This window comes from Drosophila albomicans, chromosome 3, assembly GCF_009650485.2.
Source record: "Drosophila albomicans strain 15112-1751.03 chromosome 3, ASM965048v2, whole genome shotgun sequence".
Taxonomy (NCBI): Eukaryota; Metazoa; Arthropoda; class Insecta; order Diptera; family Drosophilidae; genus Drosophila; species Drosophila albomicans.
In genome coordinates, this window is record NC_047629.2 from 40,826,880 (window position 1) to 40,851,495 (window position 24,616).

General features: G+C 36.5%; 1 protein-coding gene across 2 annotated transcripts in view; it reads left to right on the forward strand.

The window, feature by feature from the left end:
* The first annotated feature begins 3,239 nt into the window (after window positions 1–3,239).
* The window catches only part of LOC117570916 (dendritic arbor reduction protein 1), a 37,620-nt gene continuing 16,243 nt past the window's right edge, over window positions 3,240–24,616 (forward strand). The window contains exon 1 of one of the 2 annotated variants that reach the window (XM_052003826.1): window positions 3,240–3,647. In XM_052003826.1, the coding sequence (XP_051859786.1) occupies window positions 3,585–3,647 (63 nt within the window). In that variant the 5' untranslated portion in view covers window positions 3,240–3,584. The remainder of the gene's footprint in view (window positions 3,648–24,616) is intronic. The other variant, XM_034252824.2, reaches the window with a different exon arrangement.

A 24,616-nucleotide genomic window follows, 5' to 3' on the forward strand; every position in this document is an offset into this window, starting at 1 on the left:
ATCTTTAGTAAATTAAATCTTTTACATTTAAATGCCATATTTATCGATGTAAATTGATTTTGCAAATGTATTTTTATTTATTTTATTTTATACTCTTATGCAGCTTAATAATTAAATTCCCAAGTTACTTTGGCTGATGAATATGCACTAAGATTTTTTCTGTAATAAAATGAGATATAATTGCTTACTTCAGTAAAACAAATCCTCAATATTTATATATCCTCTTTTATATTACAACACTTTACCTTAACTATGGTTTCACAATTAAACATCAAAGTTATTTTTGATGTACAAAGAATGTAAATTAAAAATATGTATACAATATTTACCTGATAGTATTTTTATGTTCTTATTTCTTCTTGAATGCTATTATTCTTTTACACAAAATTAGAATAGATAGAGTATCATTTTATATTAAAAACAATTCAAATTCTTTACTCTAGTAAAATAAAGTTACAAAATTTACTTGATTTCTTTAATATTCATTTTAAGCCTCAATTTATTGTTTTAAATCTGAATGTGTTTACTTGCATTTGCTCATTCAGTAATCAATTTGATTGTTCGCTTTTAAATCGATGCTTAAATATATCTAGATACTGCTTATAGCTTATTTTAACTAAAAACAATAGAATAGTTCCAACTGCAACCTTTTGTGGCAGCTTGACAAGCATGAAGGTAAAGTAACTGCAACTAGAAATATCGTAAAAAAGTATGTAGTTGAGATAAAGATCGATAGATTGGCACACAAAGTACTGAGAACGTGTATCTGAGAGATACGGCGTAAGACAGGCAGCGCAATGCGATGGCAAACAAAGCAACTGACGGTTAAACAACAACAACAGCAACAACAAGAACAACAAAAAGTAAAGACACGCAACTGACAATGTCAAAAGCATAAGATACATTTGTATCTCTCAGAGGAGTGTGTGTGTGTAACGTCTGCTCTGGGTTTAATGGCAAATTTGAACGAGGTAAATACACAGAAATAAGCGCACACAGAAGGACAGACAGCGCAGTGTTGAGAAAGAGAAGGCACTACTTGGAGTGAGAGAGATGGAGAGCTTGAAGTGAAGTGAAGTGCTCACAACAGCAGTCAATTATCAATAGACAAGCGAGCTATAGTTGTTGTTGTAGTTGTAGCTAGTAACTAACGTAGCAATGGTTGAGATACATTTGTATCTGCGCTGCTTCACCTGCGTGTTCGCTTTGCAGTTGCCTTCAATTTCATTTTGTTTTCTTTCGTTGTTGTTGTTTGTACTCATTGTTGTTGCTGTTGTTGTCTTTCGCTTTGCCACTGCACACGCAAAACTAACCGCAATATTTGCTCTCCCTCGCTCGCTCTCACTCTCGCGCTCGCTCTCTCTCTCACTCTCTGAGAGTGACGTTCGGCAAGCTGATTGGCCGACAACCGGCGACTGCGCCGCTGCCATTGAGGCCACACCTCTATTGACTGCCGACTTCTGCGGTCTCCGTCTGCCTTTGGGGTCTCCATGTTTAGACAAACGTCGTCGTCGCCGTCGCGTCGCGTGTCGCCCCCTCAAATTCTGAATCCGTGTCCGTGTCCATGTCCGCATCTGAAATGGGAAACCCTCTGACCAAGCAACCCCCTCTAAACCCCCCGTCTAAAAGGGGTTGGGGTTCCGTTCTGGTCAAAATGAAAATGGCTTTTATGTTTGTGGCGTGCGTTGCGATAATTTCACTCCTGACGCCGCGGATTCAGGGAATTGCTTATGTACACAGCACTATATATATATACTATATACATATATAGTATTATATGCAGGTTGAGGGACTTGTTTAATGGCTAGTTTATCGATTTTGTTGTTGGACGGACACGGCTAAGGCGACTTTTGCATGCGATGGCGATGTCGATGCGTGTGGCAAAGTGAAATTATGCAGTGAATTTATGATTTTATTTTTATTACATTATGTTCCATATCAGATCTGCGGGTGGCCCATAAAACGACAGCCCACCAAATGGATAATTAAAAAGGCAAGCAAAGTGAAAAATCCCTTTTTTTATTTTCGTACATCAAAATGAGGAAAATGTCACACGAAATTGTATATTTATTATGCTTTTTTACTATTTCCCAAATTCATATATCAAAATAATATTTTCATATTATTTTCAACTCATATCAAAATTCATATTTGTCTTATGTTAAATATATTCACTACATATGTTGACCTTATTTTTTCACAGTTTCCAATATCCGCTTACAATTTATGAGCATAACGATATGTTGACAGTTGAGTTCATGTTTTCCATTAAATTCAACAAAAACCAATTTGTGTTCGAAACGTGTCTTGTAATATGTAAAGTTTATTGATATTTATGAGTAATATGCAAGTATTTCACTGCTTTGCATAATCCGCATAAATGTTTCAGACACGAAATGATCCGCTTTATATGCAGCCGACTGAAAACCGTCGTCTCAATGACGTTGCAATCTAAAATGGCGAATTGTAGCAGAAAATTCAGCTTAAAGCCGAATCTCTTCTACGGTGAGTCCAATAAGATCAGCTGAGCGGGAGTATAAGAGTGAGCGAGTTATAAGTGTGATCACACTGTGAGAGCGCTTTGTAAGTTACGCTCTGAGAGCAGCCACCTGGTGGATGTTAAAAACAACAAACAACACAAGCATTAAGAAAGAGTGTGTGAAGGGGGGAAGAGAGCGCAAGGGCAGATCCGCTCAGTGAGACCACAAAGGTGTGCAGCAGAGCGAGAGAGTGACTTTTTTTCGTGTGTGTCTGGTTAGCCAGGTATAAGTGTGAACGTGTGTGCAAGTGTGTGTGTGTGCGTTGCTGGTGTCCGCTAGCTGACTGGCGAGGTTCGTCTGCGCGAAACCTTCGCTCGTCCAATCAGTACGAACTCGGTTCCCGCCAGCGAAGAGACAACACACAGCGACAGAGCGCTCGGCAGCTCGACTTCAAAACAACCAAAATATTTTACTTTCAATATATTTCTGAATTGAATATTCGAATACATTGCGCGTGCATCGAAAGCAAGAAAACAAAACTTGGCTCGCATATAAATATTAGAAATATATTCGAATTAGTTGACAACAGTTGCGCGAAACGTGGCGAATGCGGAAGTGATTGAAAAGCCGCCGGCAAAAGTCGTGTTAAGGATGTGCAAAAAAATTAAAGTATTCTGAAACAAAAGTAATTGTTGTTAACAAATTGTGCAAGCAAAAGCGAGTCGCTTTCGCAGTGTGTGTGTGTGAGTGCGAGTGTTTTGTACCTGTGCCTGAGTGCATAAATCATTTGCATATCCTTGCGAAATGAATCAAGTGCATATTCAATTAATCAGCAAAAATTAAAAAATTTAAATAAAAAATCATTTTTAAATGAGCTGCAACAAGTGCCATGCAAATAATGCTGAAATAAATCAATTTTTAAATCATTTTGTGCCTTGAACTTGTCCCTGACTTGTGTGACCTACAACCAACAACAAAAAAAAAAGATAAAAGAAAATTAAAAATAAATACAAAAAATTTAATTGAATTAATAAATTTGTAGCAAAAAGCATTTTTGCTCTCTTCGTTTTGTGAGTTTGCATTGATGCTAAAAATTCAGCTTAAATGCATACGGATATTATAATTGGTGATCAATTTGCCACCAACAACAACTTCTGGGTGATGCAGGTGAGAGAGCGTAAAATACATTAAAATACAATAAACTAATTAATATCAATCACTTCCTCTCTGTCTGTGAGTCAGACCTCGAACTTAAGCAATTACTATCCATAATTATGGCAAATGTGCTAATTAAATTGCGTGTGTTTTTTTTTTTTTCAAAAATGCTTCCGCTTATCAAAATGCAAACTTGCACTGAGGGATTTTCAAGATTGAGGGCTATAAATAAAATGCGCACGCGGCGCAATCATATTAAGTCAAATTAACTTGATTATCGAGCAGCGGATACGCAGCCAACGCAGCAGATACAGATACAGATACAAATGCAAGATACAAGCTACAAGATTAACACCTTTTGTGGTCGCTCAGGTGTTCAGGTGTCCAGTTGTTTGAGTATGTTTTTTTTTTTTGGTTGTCCAGGTGTCTTCTTGAAGAGAGTCGCACTCATTTCGTATTTGAATACACTTGAGTATTTGTCAAAGCGCCGTCGGCAATCGATTTGTAAATCTTGTTATCACTTGCAGCGCATATTTTAAGCCGTTCTTAAACATTCGCTCGGTCGGTCAACTCTTTTGAACTTGGCCAGACGAAGGCGACAACGTTGATCGCACTTTTGACGCACACCCCAAAAGGAAATTGTAGCGTGTTTTTATATACTCGTATTTTCTTTACCTCATGTTTTTCCCAATGTTTGTTGCCAGTTCCTGTTGCCTTCCTCAACTCTGTCTGTATCTTTGACTTCGTCTCGGTTTGTTTGTCCATTGTTTGAATCGCGCTTACTTGCGAAGCTCTGGGTCAATATTTGTCCACAACACTTTTGCCAATGCGCCAAGTGTTGTTGCCGCTTGTGGCTGCTGCTGCCTCGCGGTTCTTGCTTCTTGGTTGCACCTTACCTCTCTCTCTTTGCCTTCTCCCTTATCTCAATCTCCTCTGCTAGTTGAGTTAACCACAAATGTTTCATCGCTGGGTGGCATCAAACATTGGCTTACTAATAAGTCTGTTGTCTGTTTTCTGTTCTCTGTTGTTGGTAGCTCAGCAAGTGACTTGAACCGCACACTCATCGCTCAACAAACACGCACTCAAACGCATATGAATAGCTGAATGAGTATTCGCATTAAGCAATCGATTGTCGATTCAATCTATTTCTACTATCATGAGATCATGTTCCTCTGTTTCCGCAAACGCAATCTATAGCAATTTAAATGTTCTATTCAGTGTTCTAATGTTATAAATTGCATACAATTTATTTCGTATTTTTAATTTCAACTAATGCATTTTGGCTTCGACGTTCAATATTATAAAGCGTATACAATTTTTTTTAGAATTTTTAATTTGCCACCAGTTTTTGTTATAAATTGAATATAATTTATTTTAAATATTTACTTTTCAATGTACAACACTTTTGTTTGTATGTTTTAATATTATAATTAGTTTACTTCTTTATTTAATTCAAAGCTAACACATTCTCTTCGAAATTGTAATGCTATATACAAAAAGTTGTAATATTATAATAATGTAATAATGCATGGAATGCTATATTCAATATTGTAGCATAATTCATTTTTTGCATTTGATTTTGTATTTTTAATTTTAACTACTGCATGTTTGTTGCTAATTTATAATATTATAAATTCTATGCAATTTATTTGAAGTCATTCATTTGCAACTCATGTATTTGTGTTTTCTAATGATTTATTTTCTTATCTAGTGCATATCTTAGATTTTTCTATTATATCTAGGAGTCTTCCATAAATATTTTTTTAATTTAATATGATAGCTTCCTTTATTGATTTTTTATATGTATTTGAAAGCATTATTCAGTATTATTCATATTATGTTTTGTTTGTTACCCAAAGTAATCACTCAATACTTTAATGTTAAATCCTCCTAAAGACTTTAGTTTCTCTTGCTTTCCACTTTGTAATCTGAACCCTAGAACTGAATTCTAAGCCACAAACAATATTAAATAAATAGTTTTTGATTCCTGCATTGATTTCAAGTACACTTTATTTATTTTTCGATTTAGTTTGATTTATTTGCTGAAGGTCATAAAAGTGGTCTTTCTTCTTAAATATAGAGATCCCCAATTGTTACCAAAGTCGCTACTCTTTCTTCTTAGACATCTTCCCTTATCTAATCTATCTAATTCTAACTCCCTCACCCTTATCTACCCTTCGAATAATTTACATAGATTTATTTACATAATTTCTCCTATTTCTCCACTTCACTTTTATTTGCTCACCTGTCAATCAAAACTATTGACACTTTGATTTGGCTTACAAGCCACCTAGTCTTACACACGTTGTAGAACAAAAGTGCCTTACTCAATAGCATAAAGAGACCCTCTCAAGACCCTCCAACTTGGAGTAAAGATAAGAGACCCAACTAGACGAGACTGAGCTGAGAATTCTGGGGAAACGACATCGTAAAAGAGAACTCGTTGTCGTTGTCGTCGTCGTCATCATTCCGTTCCGTTCCGTTCTCCATTCTTCATTCTCCCCATTCTCGATTCCCAATTCCAGTGCCGTTTCCGTACCTCCCCTTCTTCCCCCTTCCTCTCACCCGCTAAACAAGTGTTCCGCTGTCACCATCAATAGCTGCACTAATTAGGCATGTGTTGTCAAATATTTACACGCGGTCGCAAAAGTACAAAGCGATGTTGACGCGTCTCTCTCTCCGTAACTGATAGCACAGGCAAATGGACTTGGTATATAAAGAAGGAGAGAAGGTGGTAAAGGGGGAGTCGCTTCTTCCGTTTCCAGTGATTTACCAATGACAATTCCCACGACTCACATTATGACGAAAAACTTTCATATTTTATGGGCAAAGCGAACGAACGAACGAACGAACGAACGAATTAGTTTATGATCTCTTACACGGAATTAGCGAGCTAATGGTCCCATATCGGACCACAGATATGACTCGATATGTGGTGCTTACCATGACTCTAACTGTAAACTGCATGAATAATTGAGCTAATCAACCACGTAGGCACTTGGCTTGGGGTCTCGATCTTGGACTGGAGTCTAGTGCACTGATTAATGGCCCTGGCCATTGTGCTTCAATCACATATGCGCAAATAATTAAATATAGATAAAAATCAGATTACTCATACGTCATGTGGACCTGCAGAGCATAATCTGAATCTGTGCCCGATGCCGGGGCGTGGCTGTCAACGGCTGCCGTCGAACGATTGACGATTTATGCAAATTGCCCATAAAATGCAACAAAATCTTTTTGCAATTTGTCAATTTTTCGTGTGTTTGCAACTTCCACATTTAGTCCGTAGACAGAAATATAAAAATTCGCTAAATTATCAATAAAAAGCATTTAATATTTGCATTTACACACACATGGGAAAAGACAAAAGGCGGCCGCCTTCAAAGCTAAAAGTCTATCAAGAATTGCACTTTGATAGCTTCATTTTTTGGGCCATAAAATTGAAGATAATTAACTGCTCAACACACAACAATGGCTGCAAAAAGTATTGGGATGCCATGCGTTAAGCACACTTTCCATTTCAAATTTTTGCTTGATTGCGAAACGAGTTCAAGACTGGGTCAAATTTACCAAATAAATGCCAATTACAAAGCGCCAATGTTAAATAACAAGTAAAGTGGGCCAAAAACTAAAGCAGAGCACAAGGAAAAGATAGGCAAAGAGAGAGAGAGAGAGAGAGAGAGAGAAGGGGGCATCAAAACTCATTAAAGTGCCGCAGCGCACAGTTGGAGTTCAGAGAGCGCGCAGATCGATTCAATTCTATGCAAAATATTTTTACAATACAGATTTTTCTGATTTGGTTTTTTTCTTTTTCGACTTTGTTTTCGCTTAATCATGCCAATGAAAACGAAAACGAAAATGGCACACGGCACAGTTTGAAAATGTGAAATCAGAAAATCATTCACCAAAAAAAAAAAAACGGAAAAAAAGAGAGACTCAATCAGACTTGATTGATTTGCCGCCTAGACAGGCTGGAGGTCAAGTTTGTTGGCTGAAAATTGGCAACGGAAATCAATCACTCTCAAGCCAATGAATCGGGAATGCAGCATTTCTGCACAGTGGGTCGAAATTCACATTCCAAATTCCAAATTCTCTAAAATGGAATCTTCCTTTTTTTATGGCACGTGTGATTATTTATATCGTTGCCTAACTCATCCACATTTCTTTGGGGATCCATAATTTTTGATGGATTGCGTGTGTCTCAGCAACGATCCCCATTTCGTAGAATGATTGCGGAAACTAGTTTGCCAAAAAAAAAGAAGGAAAAAAACGAATGTATCTTTGAGGTGCTAAAACAACGCAACATTAGGCAACAAAAAATCATAATAACCCCAAAGAAACTATTGTCAATTTTCGCTATCTCTTTGTTGTCGTTGTTGTTGCTTAAGCTTCAGCATTGAAGCGCAATTCGTTTCAAGTTTGATTGGATCAACAGACAAAGCTTGGCGCAGCTGACAGACACGTTTCGACTCAAATCAAATAAAATGAAATGAAATTTCAGCTGTGCTTTTTTGAATGGATTTCTTGGCGATGTTGTTGTGGGGATCTCATTTGATGGCGCATTAAGATCAATTATTTGATTATGAAATCAAATCTGCATGAAATCTTCAAATAGTTGACCAGCTTATGGCGACCCCAAAAAGCTAAGATGTCAAACGTGGGCGCTGTAAATAACACACTCACTAACTCATTAACTGACTGTCTGACTGACTCACTCACTCACGAGTTCGAGTAACAACATTTGAAGTGTTTTTTTTGTTGTTTTCCTATTTTTTGGGAGGTGAGAAAAACCATGAAACAGCCGACATTTAGCGTTAGATCATGGGCCGTTGATAAAGCCATCATCACCATCGGCCATCAACGAAATCGCCATCGCCATCGTCGTTGTCGTTGTCTCTGTCTTTGTCTTTGTCGCTTGTCGTAAAAGCCACTCAAAAGTTTTAAATAAATAAATAAGCAAGCCATAAATTCCAAAGTTGCAAATTTAAATTAAATATTTAAGCTAATGGCAAACCAATTAGCTGAATTTTAGTGCACAATTCGCTTTCATTCCAGTTTCTTTTTTAAGTCTTTTTCAAATACTCACTTTATTTTCAAGAAATCACCAAAATGTGTGCTTAAAAAATACAAGTAATTCTTTACTAACTGAAAGTTGTAAAGAAATTAATGACATTCAAATTAAACATTTATCATACATTAGAAATATCCTAAAAAAAATCCTCTATTAATCTTCACAATTTATTTTCTCTATTTACTTTAAGACTTTGAACACATAAATTTTGTAAAAAAAATAACTTAAGTTAAGGAATACTTTAAAGAAATTAATTGTCATAAAATTAAACTTTTACGTTACAAATATTCTAAAAAAGCTCTTTAACTCTTCTCAATTTAAATTCTAGCATTAAGGGTCACTTTCTCAATCTACATTAAAACTCTATGAACAGTAAAAAAAAAAATACCTTAAGTTTATTATATCGCAAAAAAAAAAAAGAGGAATACTTAAAAGAATTTAATTGCCAAAAGAATTAACTTTTACATTAAAAATATTCTAAATGAGCGTAATAACTTTTTCAAATTTAAGAGTATATCATTTAGGGTTACTCTTTTTCTAGTTAACACTTTGAAAATCTATCAATCTATCAAAACAAAATACATAGTTAATTTCGTTGTAAAATTTAAAGACTTTCTTTCATTATTCATTAAAAAAAATTTAAGAAAAGTCTTAAGTATGACAATCCAAAACCTACAACTTAATTGAAATGAGTCAAATTATTTTCTACATAATTTCAAAGACAAACTCAAGTATTACTAGAAAGCATGTAAAGTTTTACAAAATTAACCAATTATTTTCTGCATGACTTGAAGCATTTAATAACACATCACAAATTAGTAAAATATTTATTTTGCCTCGTCATTTCATCCCATAAAAATAATGTTCTACAAAGTGAATTTCTAGATATTTTATTTATGTTTATATAATTTTTAAACTACATTAAAACTAGTATTTATGTTTGTTTAGATAACACTCTTACTAAGTTCGCATTTCACTTTTAACATTTAATTTTTTAGTAGTGTTAATAAATCAAGCGCATTTAAGTTTAGTTTACTCGGAAATATGTTGTCATTGTTCTAACTTGATTTCAATTTTAATCAATTTATTTTGCTATTCATTCATTCATAAAAAAGCAAACTAATTAAAGGTTGCTTAGTCGAAATCAAGTTGCGAAATATCTCAGATAGATATTATGCATTATTATGAATGAAGATCGAAACAAAGAAAAAGTGAGTGAATCTAGTTTTGAAGATCGAATAAACCATTTGAGTATTAAATGCATAAGTTTGATCTATAAATAGTTATTCTTAATTTATTTACTCAATTTAAAAATAGCACTGATCAATTTATTTCCTTAAATTCCTTAAATTAAGACAATATTCAATTAAAATTCCTAAATTTCTCATATATAAGTTAGAAATTGTGAATATGAAAAGACACTTGCTAAGGTGAAATTCATTCACAACAATCTCGAGAGCTGCTTGAGATCTGGCTCTTGACCAGATGATGCGACGAGGACGCTTCTCACATCTGTGATTCCGTATTTGCAGTCGTGTATTGACACACATGTGCCGTAAATTGTCGGCCTAAAATTACTTCAATTTTATTATTTGCTTACTTAACTTTTATCACCAATTAATGACGTCTTTTATGGTGTTGCTGTTGTTGCCATGGACGTATTGCTTTGCTGTATTTGATCGATCATTAACGCTAATTGCCAGAGTATGCAAAAAAAAGGCAACAAAATCCACAAATCAAACAACATAAAATGGACAAAAAAATGAAAATGAAAAGTTTATATTTTTTTTTTTGTTGTATTGTGACCAGCCGATGGAGCAAAGCGCCGGTGCCAAGCTCCAAGCTCCAATCTCGAAGCCAGAGCTCGCACTTGGCCTAAAAATAAGCACCGAAATCTTTTCTGGCAATTGACCCACTAATAGGCCCTGTCAATAAGAATGCTGTGCTGTGATCATGAATGACTTGCTTGGGCTCTCTATGTAGCTTTGTAGCTGACTTGACTGGTTTTTGGCTCTGTGTGTGTTAACTTGGCTTTGAATTGTGGCCGTTGAACTTTGTCCCTCTCTCTCTCTCTCTCTCTCGATGGGGTTACATATCTCTCTTTTTTGTATTTTAGTTGTTTCCTGTTGCTTGTGTGCACACAAATTAATTGCCCGCAAATCCTGTATCCCTTCCCTCTCCTCCCCTCTCCCACTCCCCACATATTTGTTGCCGCATTATTCAACAGTTTTCACTTCAAATTTTATTGATCAGCGCTGCAAACTTGGTAACGTGTTGCATCTAATTCCAACTCCCCCTTTTCTCGATCTCTCTCCCTCTCTCCCCTTCTTCGTTCGGGCTCAGTGAATCGCTGCCCTTTCGCTTATGCGCTTGATCGGAAATTGGTTTTATGCCTAGCTACCAGAATGCCCTCAATTTAACCCCCTTCCTCTGCACTCTGTACGTTTCCTGTGTCTCCGTTGTCACCCCCGTCACCGTCGGAATCGGAATCGGCCTTTAATAGCTTCAGTGGACACCCTAAAAAGTCGAGAGACACGTGAGTGTGCGTAGTGTGTGTATTTGCATTATGATTGCTGAGCGTGAAATTGTGAGAATATTTCCCAAAGTCTTTCTTTGGCCCTAAAAATTATGTTTAATTAAGGTTCTGTTTATCTTCGTCAAAGAGACCAAAAAATAAAGAAAAGGATATTCAATATCCTTCATCGACTGCAATGCAATAGCTGTGCGAAGATTTTTATGCAAATCAAATGCAAATGAAACTTAATTGATGAATGTTTGGGAAGCTATTAAATCAAGAAATATTTGTGGTGTTTTTTATTATGTAAACTTGGAATGAAAATGGAATATTATTATTATTATTGAGTAATATTAACTAACTATCCATCTATTAAATTAAAAAATAAACAATTTTTATAGTTTGAAATTGTATTGTTAATTAAATATATATTTTTTAATATTAATTTGTAAAGTATTTCAAAATTTGTTTTTTGTTTTTAATTTGGATATATTATGAAATTTAAAATTAATTTTTTTTATTTATTTTGTACTATCAAATTAAATTTTTCTTTAAGATTATAATTTAGAAAAAAAAAATTTATAAACTGAGAAATAATATGAAATATTACATTAATTTAATTTATATTTTCAAGAGATTTAAATTCAGGAATACTTTATGAACATTTACATCGTTAATTGTAAAATAAAAACCATTCGAGTAATATACAAACTTTATGTATTGTAAATTTTATAGTTTTGTTTTTATTAATGTAATATACTTTAATTGATAGAAATCACTGCGCATTGACCAATTAATTTTCCTTTCAGCTATTGAATACTTTATAGTTAGATCGGGATAATAAATCGTAGTCATAAACGATATATTGCCTTTTTTGTCAAGCACTTGGAATCGCATAAAATATACAAACAATTGCCCATATACCATAAACACAATTGAGGCACAAACAATCGATTTCCATTTCATTTTCATGGAAATATAACCAAACAGCAACAACAAGATTTTGAGTACGCGACTCAATCACAGAGTTGTCGTTAGAATAGCAAAGTAAACTCAATGGAAAATAAAAACAGCATTTAAAAGCAACCAATAATGACAATACACAAACACACACACAAACAGACACATATATAGTAACAGAGACATCGATACGGACAAACGACAATAAATACTCAACAACATCAGTCAAAGATATGTAAACTAAAAAATAGTTAAAAGCAGCAACGCAACTGAGAGAATAAAACGAAAAGAATACAACAAAAACTGTCGCAAATTGCGGTCATTCGTCATGCGCACATGAGCAGAACGGCAGCAGAGACGACAGCAGAGGCAGCGACAGAGGCAGAGAGCAGCCTCAACAGTAACAACAACAACAGCAAATGCTCGACAAATGGCGTCTTGGCAAATGAGGGCGATTTGTGCCACTATGTAAGAGTAGCAAAAAGCAACAACAATAACGGAGCAGCAGCAGCAGAAATAGAAATAGCAAAAGCAAAAACAAACAGTGAGGGGAAAAGAGAGTAACAGGCAGCAGTGAGTAGCTTTTTTTTTTTGCTTTTTGTTATTATTGTTTTGCCATTGTTTTTGTTGTTATCGTGGGGCTGATGAGGCAGAAAAAATAAAATGAAATGAAAAAAAAAGCTTTGCTACTTTTGTCTTTGTTACTCCGTCGCACACACACACACACACTTAAAAGCACACTGCCGAGCGCTTTACATACAGTTAGTTTTATGTATGTAAGCATGCGTTATCTATGTGTATGTGTGTGTGTGTGTATGTACACTTGGCTGTTGTCATTGTTGTTGCTGTGGCTTTGGTTGTGGTGTTGTTTTCTAACTATGAAATGTGTTTTGATTTGCTGCGCTTGCAAAAAGCTTTTTGCTGCCCGCTGGTTGGGTGACAGCGACAGCGACGCGGGTTGTTGTTGTGTTGTGTGGAGGGGGAGGGGTTGGGTAGGGGGACCCGTGTGGGGTGGTGTCACAGCTCAATATGGCGTCGGCAACAGCGACTGCTTAATGGTGCTTAACTGCGCTCAGTCGGCGGCCAGCGCTGCGTGAAGTGCGCATGTCGCCGAGAGCAATACATAGATACCATCACAAACACATACACACTCGTATATATGTTTGTGTGTGTGTGTACATAGGAAGACAATTGCGCGTAGCTGAACTACAATTATGAGACCGAGAGCGAGAGACACTTGGATAATTCAAATGGCGATGCGCCATTTTCAATTTAAATGAGAGTATGTTTGTTTGTACAAAAGTGTGTGCATGAAATGCAAAGTAGAATTTCATGAAATATTGAATAACTTTTTCGCTGTGACATGCATAAATTACCTCAATGATTTATAAACATATTTGGAGTGCTACAAATATAAAATCTAGCTTACGTAACAGAAAATTACTGAGGAAAGAAGCACATATTTCATGAGGAACAGAGAAGCACATATCCAAAAATTTACTTTTTGTTTCATCTTTGATAATATTCTATACTAATAACTTAAATATGTTTAACTAACATGCATATTTAATTTAATACGTTTTAAAAAGACAGCCAATAGCTACACTTCGATCGATATCTACATTCAAATGAAAACTAATATCCACTTTACATTTTAAACAAAAAGAGGTTAGTCCCAAAAACCTAAATTAATAAATTCGACAATAGAAATTGAATATTGTATTTGCGTTAAATATTTCGGAAACTCTATACACAACACATCTGCTGATGGGAAACATAAACAACACTGTTTATAGGCAAGAAACTGTTATTATAATCGGCAATTTCCGATATTGACTATTTAGGAGCTCTTTCAGTCTTATCATTTCCAAATGGCACAACACACTAAACACAATACTAATGTGAAGCCAAAAGCTCAGCGATTGCCTGGCAAGCTATATCAATTTCATTTAACAATTTGTTTTCCATTAGTTGACTCTGTGAGGCATATCACTGAGTTCACAATAGTTCCATTGTTTGGGCCATTTCAATGTGTTCGAATTCGAGAAGGAAAGAGGGGAAGGGGAAAAGGGGAAGCCACCGTTGTTATTATGCCTATTAACGCTATTATTATGAAAATTTTCAGCATCATTGATTTTTGTTACCGATTTTCTAATTTAAGCAAATTATTCCCCCCGATCTTTGTCTCTCTCGCTCTCTCTCTCTCTTTCGCTCACTGGTTGATTTATTGTACTTCTAGATAGTCATTCTATATGCATAGTATATATCTATTTTTTTGGTTTTTTTTGTTTTATATTCAGTTTGACTGGAGGCCGCCGACTGTTAACTGGTTGTGTCAATATATCCAGCCGAGTTTTGGGCACTCAATGAAATGCCCTCAGCTTGGCTTTTTCCTCAATGAAACTGAGCATTAGCATAATCCATGCGATGACCACAACAGACATGTGTTTGCTTATACATATAGAGAGTTTTGTAGATATTTATGAAAAGAGAGCTGCTCTTTTGGGTCGGCAAAAGTCGAAACCTGTTCGCATTTCGAAGCCAATATCTTGTCATACACGATGTTTCTTCGCTGTTGGCTGTTGGCTATATTGCTGTTGCTGCTGCTGTGGTTATTTGTTAGCTGGTGTCAAAGCTGTCACATATATCACGGCAGAGTTCCATGGGGTCAGCGAGTGGCCCACACGCATCTGTCTCTGTCTTTCTCGCCTCTCGCACATTGCACATTCTATATGTATATATGACTGTATAGTTGACTGTGTATAGTTTTGCTGCCCCCTGCATTTGTTTGTCGCTTGCAAGTTGCAAGGTAATTGCTGTGCTGTCCCCTGGAGCCATCATGCCGCATTTGTCCACTCTGTGTGTGCGAGAGAGGTATGATTTTAACACACAACACCGAACACTGAACACAACACAAATACTTTTCATAAGCGAGACTTTTGCTGTCGTGATTGCAATTGGCAGCAGCAGCCAGGCGAGTGGAGGAGGCGGAGGAGGAGGATGGATTCCAGACATATGTTAGCCTTATAATTTATGTCTCGACTCGATGCGATTTTAATTTTTCGTTTATTAATTGCCCGACTTGATCAACGAATGTTGGTTGTATTTGCCCGCAGGTCTCTTGTCTGCTATGTCGCTTGTCTTCTGACTCGGTTGGGGAATTATATTATTATTTTTTCTCTCCTTTTTTGTGCATTTGTTTGTTTAGCTGTGTAATTCGTTTAATTACATAGAATTTAAACGCCGCTCAAGGTTGATGCGAGCTGCTAATTTATATGTCACTGGCGAAATTAAGTGCATTTAGCACGTAACTTGACAAACGAACAACAACAACTTCTAGCGCAAAATTATTCAGTTGATTTATAATTAAACTCATTCGGGAAGCTCATTAAATTTAAACACGGACTCTCGAGTGGAAGCGAAAGCAGCTGCTAAATATGAGCTGATCAGCTAATTTAGCTAAATGAGCTATAAACAATCATCAAATGTGCGCTCGAGTTGAAGTAGAAGTGAAGCAAGAGCAAGAACTTCCAGACCGCGCACATTAAAAGAGAATGTGAAATAAAAAATGAGCTTGGCAATCAAACAATTTGTTTGCCCGATAATAAACAAGTTTCAGTTCCTACCAAATATCGAATTGATTAATGCAATTTATTCAAGAATTCTTTTACAAATGAAATTGTTAAATGAAACACTAAACTAAATGTAAACTCGAATTGTTTGACATTTTTGTGAATATTCTAAGAATAAATTCAATAAATTCCATTTTAATTTTATTATACTTAATAATATGGTTTGCTTGGCTTAATATTAATTAAAATTCATATCATATCGCTTTGAATAGGATCTAATTAATTTACCTAAATATCTACAAGTTAATTTACTAGCACTTGTTGCTTGCTTTAGCTTCTAAGCTGAATGAAATTCAATCTGCAAAATTATATTCGCTGCGATTTCTTGACGCTGCCCGTTTCGCGATCCGCTTTTTATCATACTAATTAAAGGCTAAAAACGTTTTAATTGGACAGCCGATAGACTTTTGAATGGCTCACTAACAAAAAATGCAGTCGCTGCGTCGCTCATATGAGGCACGTCTCGGTCTCCGTCTCGGAGCTGAGTTGCTTGTGGCATTTTCTGTGACTTGCCAATCTGCATATGAACTGCGAGTCTGTGGCATGCATTTGATATTTAAGTATAGTTATTTTTTTCTTCGAATGCACGTTAACTAAACAGATAGATGCCAAGAGATTTTGACAGGCGCGCAATCGAAGCGTCTACTAAGTCAAGTATCTGCACATTGAGTGTAGTTCTCTCCCTCTCTCTCTCTCTCTCTTTTGAATGCTTGACAGCCGCTCAGGGCTCAAATTGAAGCTAATTGAATTGTCGATAAGGCAGCAGCGGAACTTTTGACAAGCTGACAGCCCCAACGATAGAGAGCTGCCCCTAAAAAAAAAAATTATGCGACTGTCAACAGAAGAAGTTACTGCTTGGCCCACATTGCGTATACGTAACACGTTGACTCATTCGACGGCGGCATTCTAAGCCAAATCGAAAACAAATGCCGCATATATATATGGTTTTTTTTTTTGTTTTGACCCAGTTTTGCAGACATCATGAGTCAGCTCGCGTGGCTCTATTTCTGGATGTCCCAGCTGTGCAACAATTGCAATTGTTTTGGTTGTTGTCGTTGTTGTGGTTGCTGCCACAATTCTTGTGAGACTCCTTTGTAGCTTGTGCGAAATTTATGCACACAATATGCGAAATTTATTGTAATGACAAACGCTTAGCGCATAATTCGCTGTTGCCCCAGCCGGAAGCGGGTAATCATATTGTTATTGTCGTCATCATCATCATTGTTGTTGTTGTGGTTGCTGTTGTTGCAGCTGCTCCAAATTGTCGCCCACCTGTGTTGTGTGGTTGAGGCTGAAGATGCGAAAGCGGAAAGCTCGACTTTAGTGGGTTGACAACTTACGCCCATCTGCCGAACTCTTCAAAACCGGTTTCAAATGTTGTTCAATTCAAAGTAAACCAGTTGAAGGACTGCTTACAATGTAATGGCTATAAAACTAAAGTTCTCTCTCTCTCTCTCTCTCTCTGTGTTTGCTAGAAGGATCTTTGCAGTGACCAAGTTTGCAGCTGTTTTTGCTTTCATTTTCATTGAACAATGTGCATCATTAACGCAACAATTGTTGTTGCTGTTGTTGTTGTCTCTGTTGCTGCTGCTGCCTTTTAAAGCTCGTTAACAAAGCGCAAATATTTTAGGATTAAAATGTTGTGTTTTTTTCTCATTTTTTTTTTGCGCACATTTTGTTGCCGTTGCTTCGTTGTTGTTATTTTTATAACAAATACACACAACATTTTGTTTGTGCCTTTTTTTTACTTTGCATCTTAATGAAGTGCGATTCAGATTCACTTAACAAAAAGATACATATATGCGCTGTATATATATATTTAATGTATTTAAGTTGCGAGCTGCACTCGCTAAATGAGGAAGTTGAATATTCAACAAGTGCCTCCCCCCTCCTCTCTTGCCCCTGCCCCGCCCACACGCCACAGCTGGAGTTCCATTTTTGGACCACGCTCACGTGTCGACGCTTCAACGTTTGCTTTTATTTCATTTTATTGGTTTTTGCTTTTTGGTTATAGGATTTTGGGCTGGTCTTTAATTTGACCATTTTGGGCACTGCGTTAGTTGCTTTTTGGCCATTGATGTTGCATTGATTAACGCATTTTCTTAACTGCTATTTTTTCTGCTGCATGCGCTTAACTATTTCGCATTGTTTTTTTGCTGACAATTGTCGTTTGCCATTGTTGGCTTTTTGGCTGCTGCCGTTTGTCAAGTGATTTATGCCGCCTCCTGAGACTTTTAATGACACACATCGAGAGCGGCACAAAACACATTTGGCGGCTAATAAGTTGGCTGGCATAATGAGTGGCAGCTGAAAAGGATCAATTGAAGTGGAGTAAAAGCATTGCAAGATCGCAGTATAAAGTGGGTCAAATAAATAGCTAATGACGGTTATAAAAAGATTTATAAAAGTGGTGAAAATGTTTTACAAGTTATAGGATAGATGACAACTAAATAGTTACGAAAATATATTGAGCATATGCAATGAAATTAATAAATTGAAGATTTCATTGCTAGCACTCCAAGCTTCTAAGACTTTGTCCTCTTGTGTATATAAAATAAGTTCAATACAAATATAATATCGAGATGTAAGCTGTATGTGAAAAATAAGCAATATTCTCTATGAAATAAATATGCTTTTAGCATCTGAAATATTCGTTATTAAAGAAAAGTGATATTACTAAATTTAAATCTTGAATTTTTTGAGTAAAGCTTATTACAATTTTAAATCAGAGTTATTAAATAAAAGCTTCCCCTTCATTTCTATATTGCTATTTTAAGTATTTGTATAGATTTGTAATATTAGTAGTATAAGTAAATATTTTTATATTTCCATATTTACTCTTTTAAGTATTTGCAGTTACTTGTAATCAAGCATAATCACTTTAATTTTATCTATACTCTTCTTTGCTATATTTAAGAGTCATTAAATTTTCATATTAACTAATCTAATTTATAGCTACAGCTCTACAATTTTCAGAGTTTATTACAGCTTTGTTCAGATTAAAATACAAGTAATCCCTCTTTAGTTGTTTATCAGCTTAGTTATCTAAATCAAATTAGAACTAAGCAGATGCATGTTTCCCAAATGTTCTCTTCGAGTTCTTCCCCCCCGAACCAACGTTAAGGGGAAAAGTAATAAGTCTGGCTTTGTTGAATATGTGCCGCATATTTAGTGGATTTTTAGTAAAACTCTAAAGACAATCGTAAACTCACTGGCAATCAGTTAGAGGCTTTTAAAGAGCCGCACGCGTCGAGGGCACACGACGAGAACTCGCAAGTCGACGACATCACAAGAAAAAGGTGTTAAAATGCCGGTCAGAAAAAAAAGGGCGCGACGAAGGACTGACGGACAGACAGACAGACGGACGGACAGACAGATGCGTCTGTGAAGGGAAAACAAAGGCAACAAAATAGGTGGTTAATAACCTGAACGCTAATGAAAAAGACACTGACAAGGGGCAGCGCACAGCGAAATGTTGTATTGATGTCTGAACTACATGGAGGTTAAGCTGGGTGAGTTTAAGGACTAGGATGAGCAAGCATAGCCAGAGGAGGGGGACAAGTTACGGGGGCGTCAACGCGAGTTCGTTTAATTTATGAGACGTCTGGCGATTTGATGAATTGGTGGCATATGGCAACGTGCCACAAACTTTAGCAGCTGCTTGAGGCTTGCTGAAGATCATCATCATAGCGATCAGCAGTGATCGTAATGATCGTAGCGTCGTTTTTAATGGGTCAGCGAGAAAGCGCAAGATAAACGCTCCATGCTTTTCTTTTAACACCTTTTCGAGAGATTTGTGCGTGCGATTTGTTTCTTTATTCTCTTATTTTTTATGTTGTGGTTTCTGTTTGCGCCGCCACTTAGCGCCTCCTTTCAAACTTAACGATGATCGCTGCAGCCGATTAGAAGAGAGAAGAGAGAGAGAGAGAGAAAGAAGAAGACAGCGAAGTTCGAGATCTAGTCTGTTCATTTAATTATGTAAACGACAAACGCTACGTCCAAAAAAAGGGCTATTTATGTCAAATTGACACCTTGGCTACGAAAATGCATTTTCAATGCATTTCCCTGCCACTCTCCACTCTCCTCCCCTCCCCTACCTCCCATCACATTAAATATTTATGAGCGTGCGCCGTCTCTTTGCCTAATTGATGAGTTCGGTTTGGCACTTTGTTGGTAGAAAGGGAGGAGGAGGAGAGCAGGTGTTAAGGCGGGGGCGGAGGAGGGTGATGGAGAAGGGGAAACTGTGAACATGCCAAGTTCTACAAAACTTGGCGTGCTACAAATTGTTGTTCATTGAATGATTGTTGTTCGCGTCGACTCGAGTCGCGTCTCGTTGCTGTTTGTTGTTGTTCTGTTTGGTTTTTGGTTTTCCAATGTTGGCGTTTGCAGGTGCCAAAGGCGCATCCAGCTGTGCCGACAAATGAGGCTGGCGACAAGAGCAAATAAAACCAAAATCAACTCAGCGCCGCATGCACTACAACTAGCCCACAATTCTCCCCCCTCTCCCCCCTTCTCTCTCATTTTGCCATTCCCTTCGCACTCTTCATTCCTTCGCTTGTCCACTTTGCCTCGCGTGTAAATGATTCTGGCCAACATGTCCACGTCTGCAACTTCAACTGCAGCTCTAGCTGTGTCAGCTTGTTGTTGCAACATGCACAGCGCACTCGTGCTACATGTGCTACACACTGCTGTGTTGCAGGTTGCCAATGCTGCTGCTGCTGCTGTTGCTTCTTGTGGTGCTGCAACAGGTAGCTGGCTGGCCTGTCAATACCTACACGCCTGCTTGAAAAACTGAATGCAATAGAGTCAGCAGAGCGCATTGAGCTAGCTGCTTGCTGTGGCAAGTGGCAAAGTGGCAAGCAAGTGTGGCATGTGGAAGCGACATGAGCAAAACGAGCATGTGAGCTTGTGAGCTTGTGACTGATAGACCCGTTGGCTACTCTTCCACCCTGCCAACGCAGATAATATCTGCAAATGAAGGAAAAGCAAATGCTGTTAAAAATATTTTAACTATTTAAAAAATATTTGAAAAGATTTGACATGTAATATACGTTTATTTTTGTAATATACATTTAAAAAATAATTGACATTTATTTTTATTATATATATTAATGTCAAACGTGTGTCTTAAATTAAGGTAAAAAATAAATATTTAAAGTGTATTTGTTTTATAACTTATTTATTTGATTTATTGTTAGTAGTAAATGTTAAAGTATGAATATATCTATTTTATTATACTCTTACATGAATTGCCAATAAGCGTTTTCAAAATAAGTAAAACGAATAATTATTTAAAGTACTTAATTCTTAAAGAGCAGAGTTAGTTGTATACAAATTTTTAATTCGACACATTATATTAACATACAATATGTTTGAAAACTTTGCTTACAAAATATATAGAATATAGTTTTAAAAAAAATATGCCCATAAAATATAGCTTGATTAGGAAAATATATTTTATTTTGGAGATTTGGAGAAGTTAAATAAATTTTAAGCTTCATTGAACATGCTTGGCATACATTTTCAATATTTTACAAATATTATATTTCAACACATAGTTTTAGTAAAAACTGAGAAAGTTGATGAAAAGAGCTACAAATCAATCAAATTTAAAGGAACTAATTGAAAAGTGTTTCATAACATATTAGCGCACAATACTTTAATAATAATAATTACAATTAAAAATTGTATGTTAATATATTTGAAATTTGTTACTTAAGAATCATTTTTGAAGCTATAGAAATACATTACATATTATTTTATCGTGTTTATCTATTTCTAGGGTTTCATAAGTGCTTCTAAAATTATTGCCAACAATTATAAATATTTTAGCATCGATTTTTTAATGAATGAAACTAAGTTGCATATATGTTAAGCATTAAATCTAAGTCTATATTATTCCTTTGTAACAAAAATTTTAATTTAAATTCAAAGCGCATTTCAGAGTCGTATCTTTTCCATAGACAACCATTAGATATCCACGCCTAAGCCTAAGCCACATTACAACACATAAGAAAAACCGAAATGCTCCCGCTGCCTAAGCTGCTACTCCGCCTCCCCCTAAGCAGCTACTCCCCCCTCTTTCGCTCTCCTTCTGTCTCCCGGCCAGCTAGGCACATGCAAAGTGGCCATGTCTTAGGCACAAATGGACACAAAATTCAATTCCAAGAAATTGACTGCAAAGTCCGCAAAAGTTTGGCTCGTTTTTGCCTCCTATTTTTCTGTATCTTATTTTTTTTCGTTTTTCGTTGTACCCCAGTTGACATTTAAATACTGGACATGGTCCATGGCAAGGTGAGAGAGAGTGAAAAGGAAACGATGCCAAACGCATGCGCTGCACTTGTCTCAATCCTCTCTCTCTCTCTCTCTCTCCCCGAGAGTCAACAACTACTGTTCCAAATTTGATTTGCTATGCTGATTTGGGCAAAAGCTGGAGCCACAGTCTGAAGTCTTCGGCTTAAGAGTGTGTCCCTGGGGCGTATGCAAAAGAAGAAAATGCGGAAAACATATTTGGCATAGTTTTAGCTTGCTTTTTCAGTTTTTCTTTTTTTTTTCTGCTGACTTTTGTCAACTGTGTGGCCAGAGATTGGTTGTTGTTGTTGTTGTTTCTCTTGCTTGATGGTTTGGCTGAGGTTGTGGCTCGACTCGTTGTCGGGAGATTTACGAGCGCTTGGTCCAATAAAATGATTGCCAGCGATTTTTTATGCAAATTGTTATGTTGTTGCTGTTGTTGTTGTTGCTGTGTCATGAGTCATGCGCATATTTTTGTAAGTTTAACAATTTTTACGAGCTTCTACGCAAGCAGCATCAAATGTGTCTTTGATGCTGTTGTTGCTATGTTTTTTTTTATGATTCGCGTTTATAGCATTTGCTTTATAAACTGTTTTTGTTGTTGTTGTTGTTGTTAAAAGTTAACTGCATCTTTTTGTTGTATTGTGGGGTCAGCAAATTGAAATTTTTTTTATAGCGCGAGTATCTCTCACATTTCAGTTTTGTTTTTTTGCGCGCGCCAGGCTAAGCGAAACAAAAGACTTAGGCAACGAACTTGTTCTCTTACACACACACACATACAGAGTGAAGTATTCGATCAAGTTCGTTGGCTGTCAAAAGCCTGAGCTGTGCAAACATTTCCTGTCGCATTTGAACGCTTTAACCTCAATCGAAACTTTCACTACGTCTCAATAGGAAAAAAAAATACATTAACAGACATTTCATTAAACAAATTTCAGGAAATATTTTGCACCGTTTCGCTGGGTTTCGTGCCGCACAATTCACAATTGGCAACTACAGCGGCGCCCCGGGGCTGACAGAGTCAAACAATAAGCCACATTCAGCGGATTATTTAACGATTATCCACAAGAAACACCACAGAGAGAAAAAAAAATGACCAAAATGTAGTTATTTCTTAACGCGATTTATCATCTTTTCGACTCTCTAGCAATTGCTTTGTTTCAAGGCGCGTGGCATTCCCCCTCCTCCAATTATCTGTACAAAACTATCAGCTGAAAGTATGTTTCGCATGTTATCAGAGAAATGACTCGCTGCCTTCTCCTCCTCCTTCTCATTTTCCGTTTATCTTCCCCTACTTCCCGATCAAATTGCGCAGATAAACAGGCACGTGCTTGGACTGAAGTTCGGGGGCGCCGTAAACAATTATGTGCTATATAGAATAAAAATCAGTCAGTGAGTCTGCCACTAAATCGGTAAAGTTCAAAGCAAAACTTACTACAATTTGTGGGCCATTTCTAATAATGTTGCAGCTTTTTTATTTAGTGAATTTGTCATGGCCGATTCGGAATGCATTTTGCGGCTATTTAACAATTCGCTTTGCCGATTTCTCATAGACATTCTGTTTGACTTTTATGAGAGTTGACAGCTGTTGATGACTTGTGGCTGCTTCATTACTACTTACTAGCTGCTTGCGACTTGCCACTTGCCACTTGCAACAGGTTGTTGCATGCCGCTTTGGCATTTCACGAAACGTGAGCTGCAATCGTGGACAGAGACGTTGGGCGCATACAATATATTGAAATAAAGTTGTTAACTACTATTGTTAAACGCAATAAGACGGCGCAAATAACAATGTATATATTAATACCCAAACAACAGCAACAACAACTACAATCAGAGCTAACAAGAATATTTATATGAATAACAGCAACAACAAGAACGCGCAGAGAGCATAAAAAATAATGACAAACATAAATATCGACTTTACGATTGCAACGTGACTTCATTTAAAATCGAACAAAATATGCAAAATAATAACAGCAACAACAGCAACAATAGCTACATATATACAACACACACACGTACAGCATGGGTCGCACATTTAGAGCCACACGTGCGTGGTCAAGCACCTCAAACCAAATTTGGCACTTGCCTGAGAAATTCAACAAAAAAGCATTAAAAGCCAAAATAACAAACAACTGAAAATAATGTCTATAAAAATTAATAAATTTGATGTACCATTATGATTGTTGTTGTTGTCGTTTGTTGTAGTTGTTGTTGTCGTTTGTTGTAGCTGTTGTTTCTGTAGTTGCTGTTACTTTTATTGTGCTGCCCTTTGGCGACGGTGGCAACCGCTTTGCATTTTAAAGAGCTTCTTTTTGGCCATCATTTCTTTTCAATTTGACCAACAGACGCGCGGCTCTATTAACAGCCATCAATATGCCAACAGAAGAGAAAAAAAAAAACACAACGACATCGAAAATTCATAAAGAAAAAAAAGATGTCAAATTGCCAACGCTATTCATTATTAATTTTTTACTACATCTCTGCTGTTACAATAGACAATGGG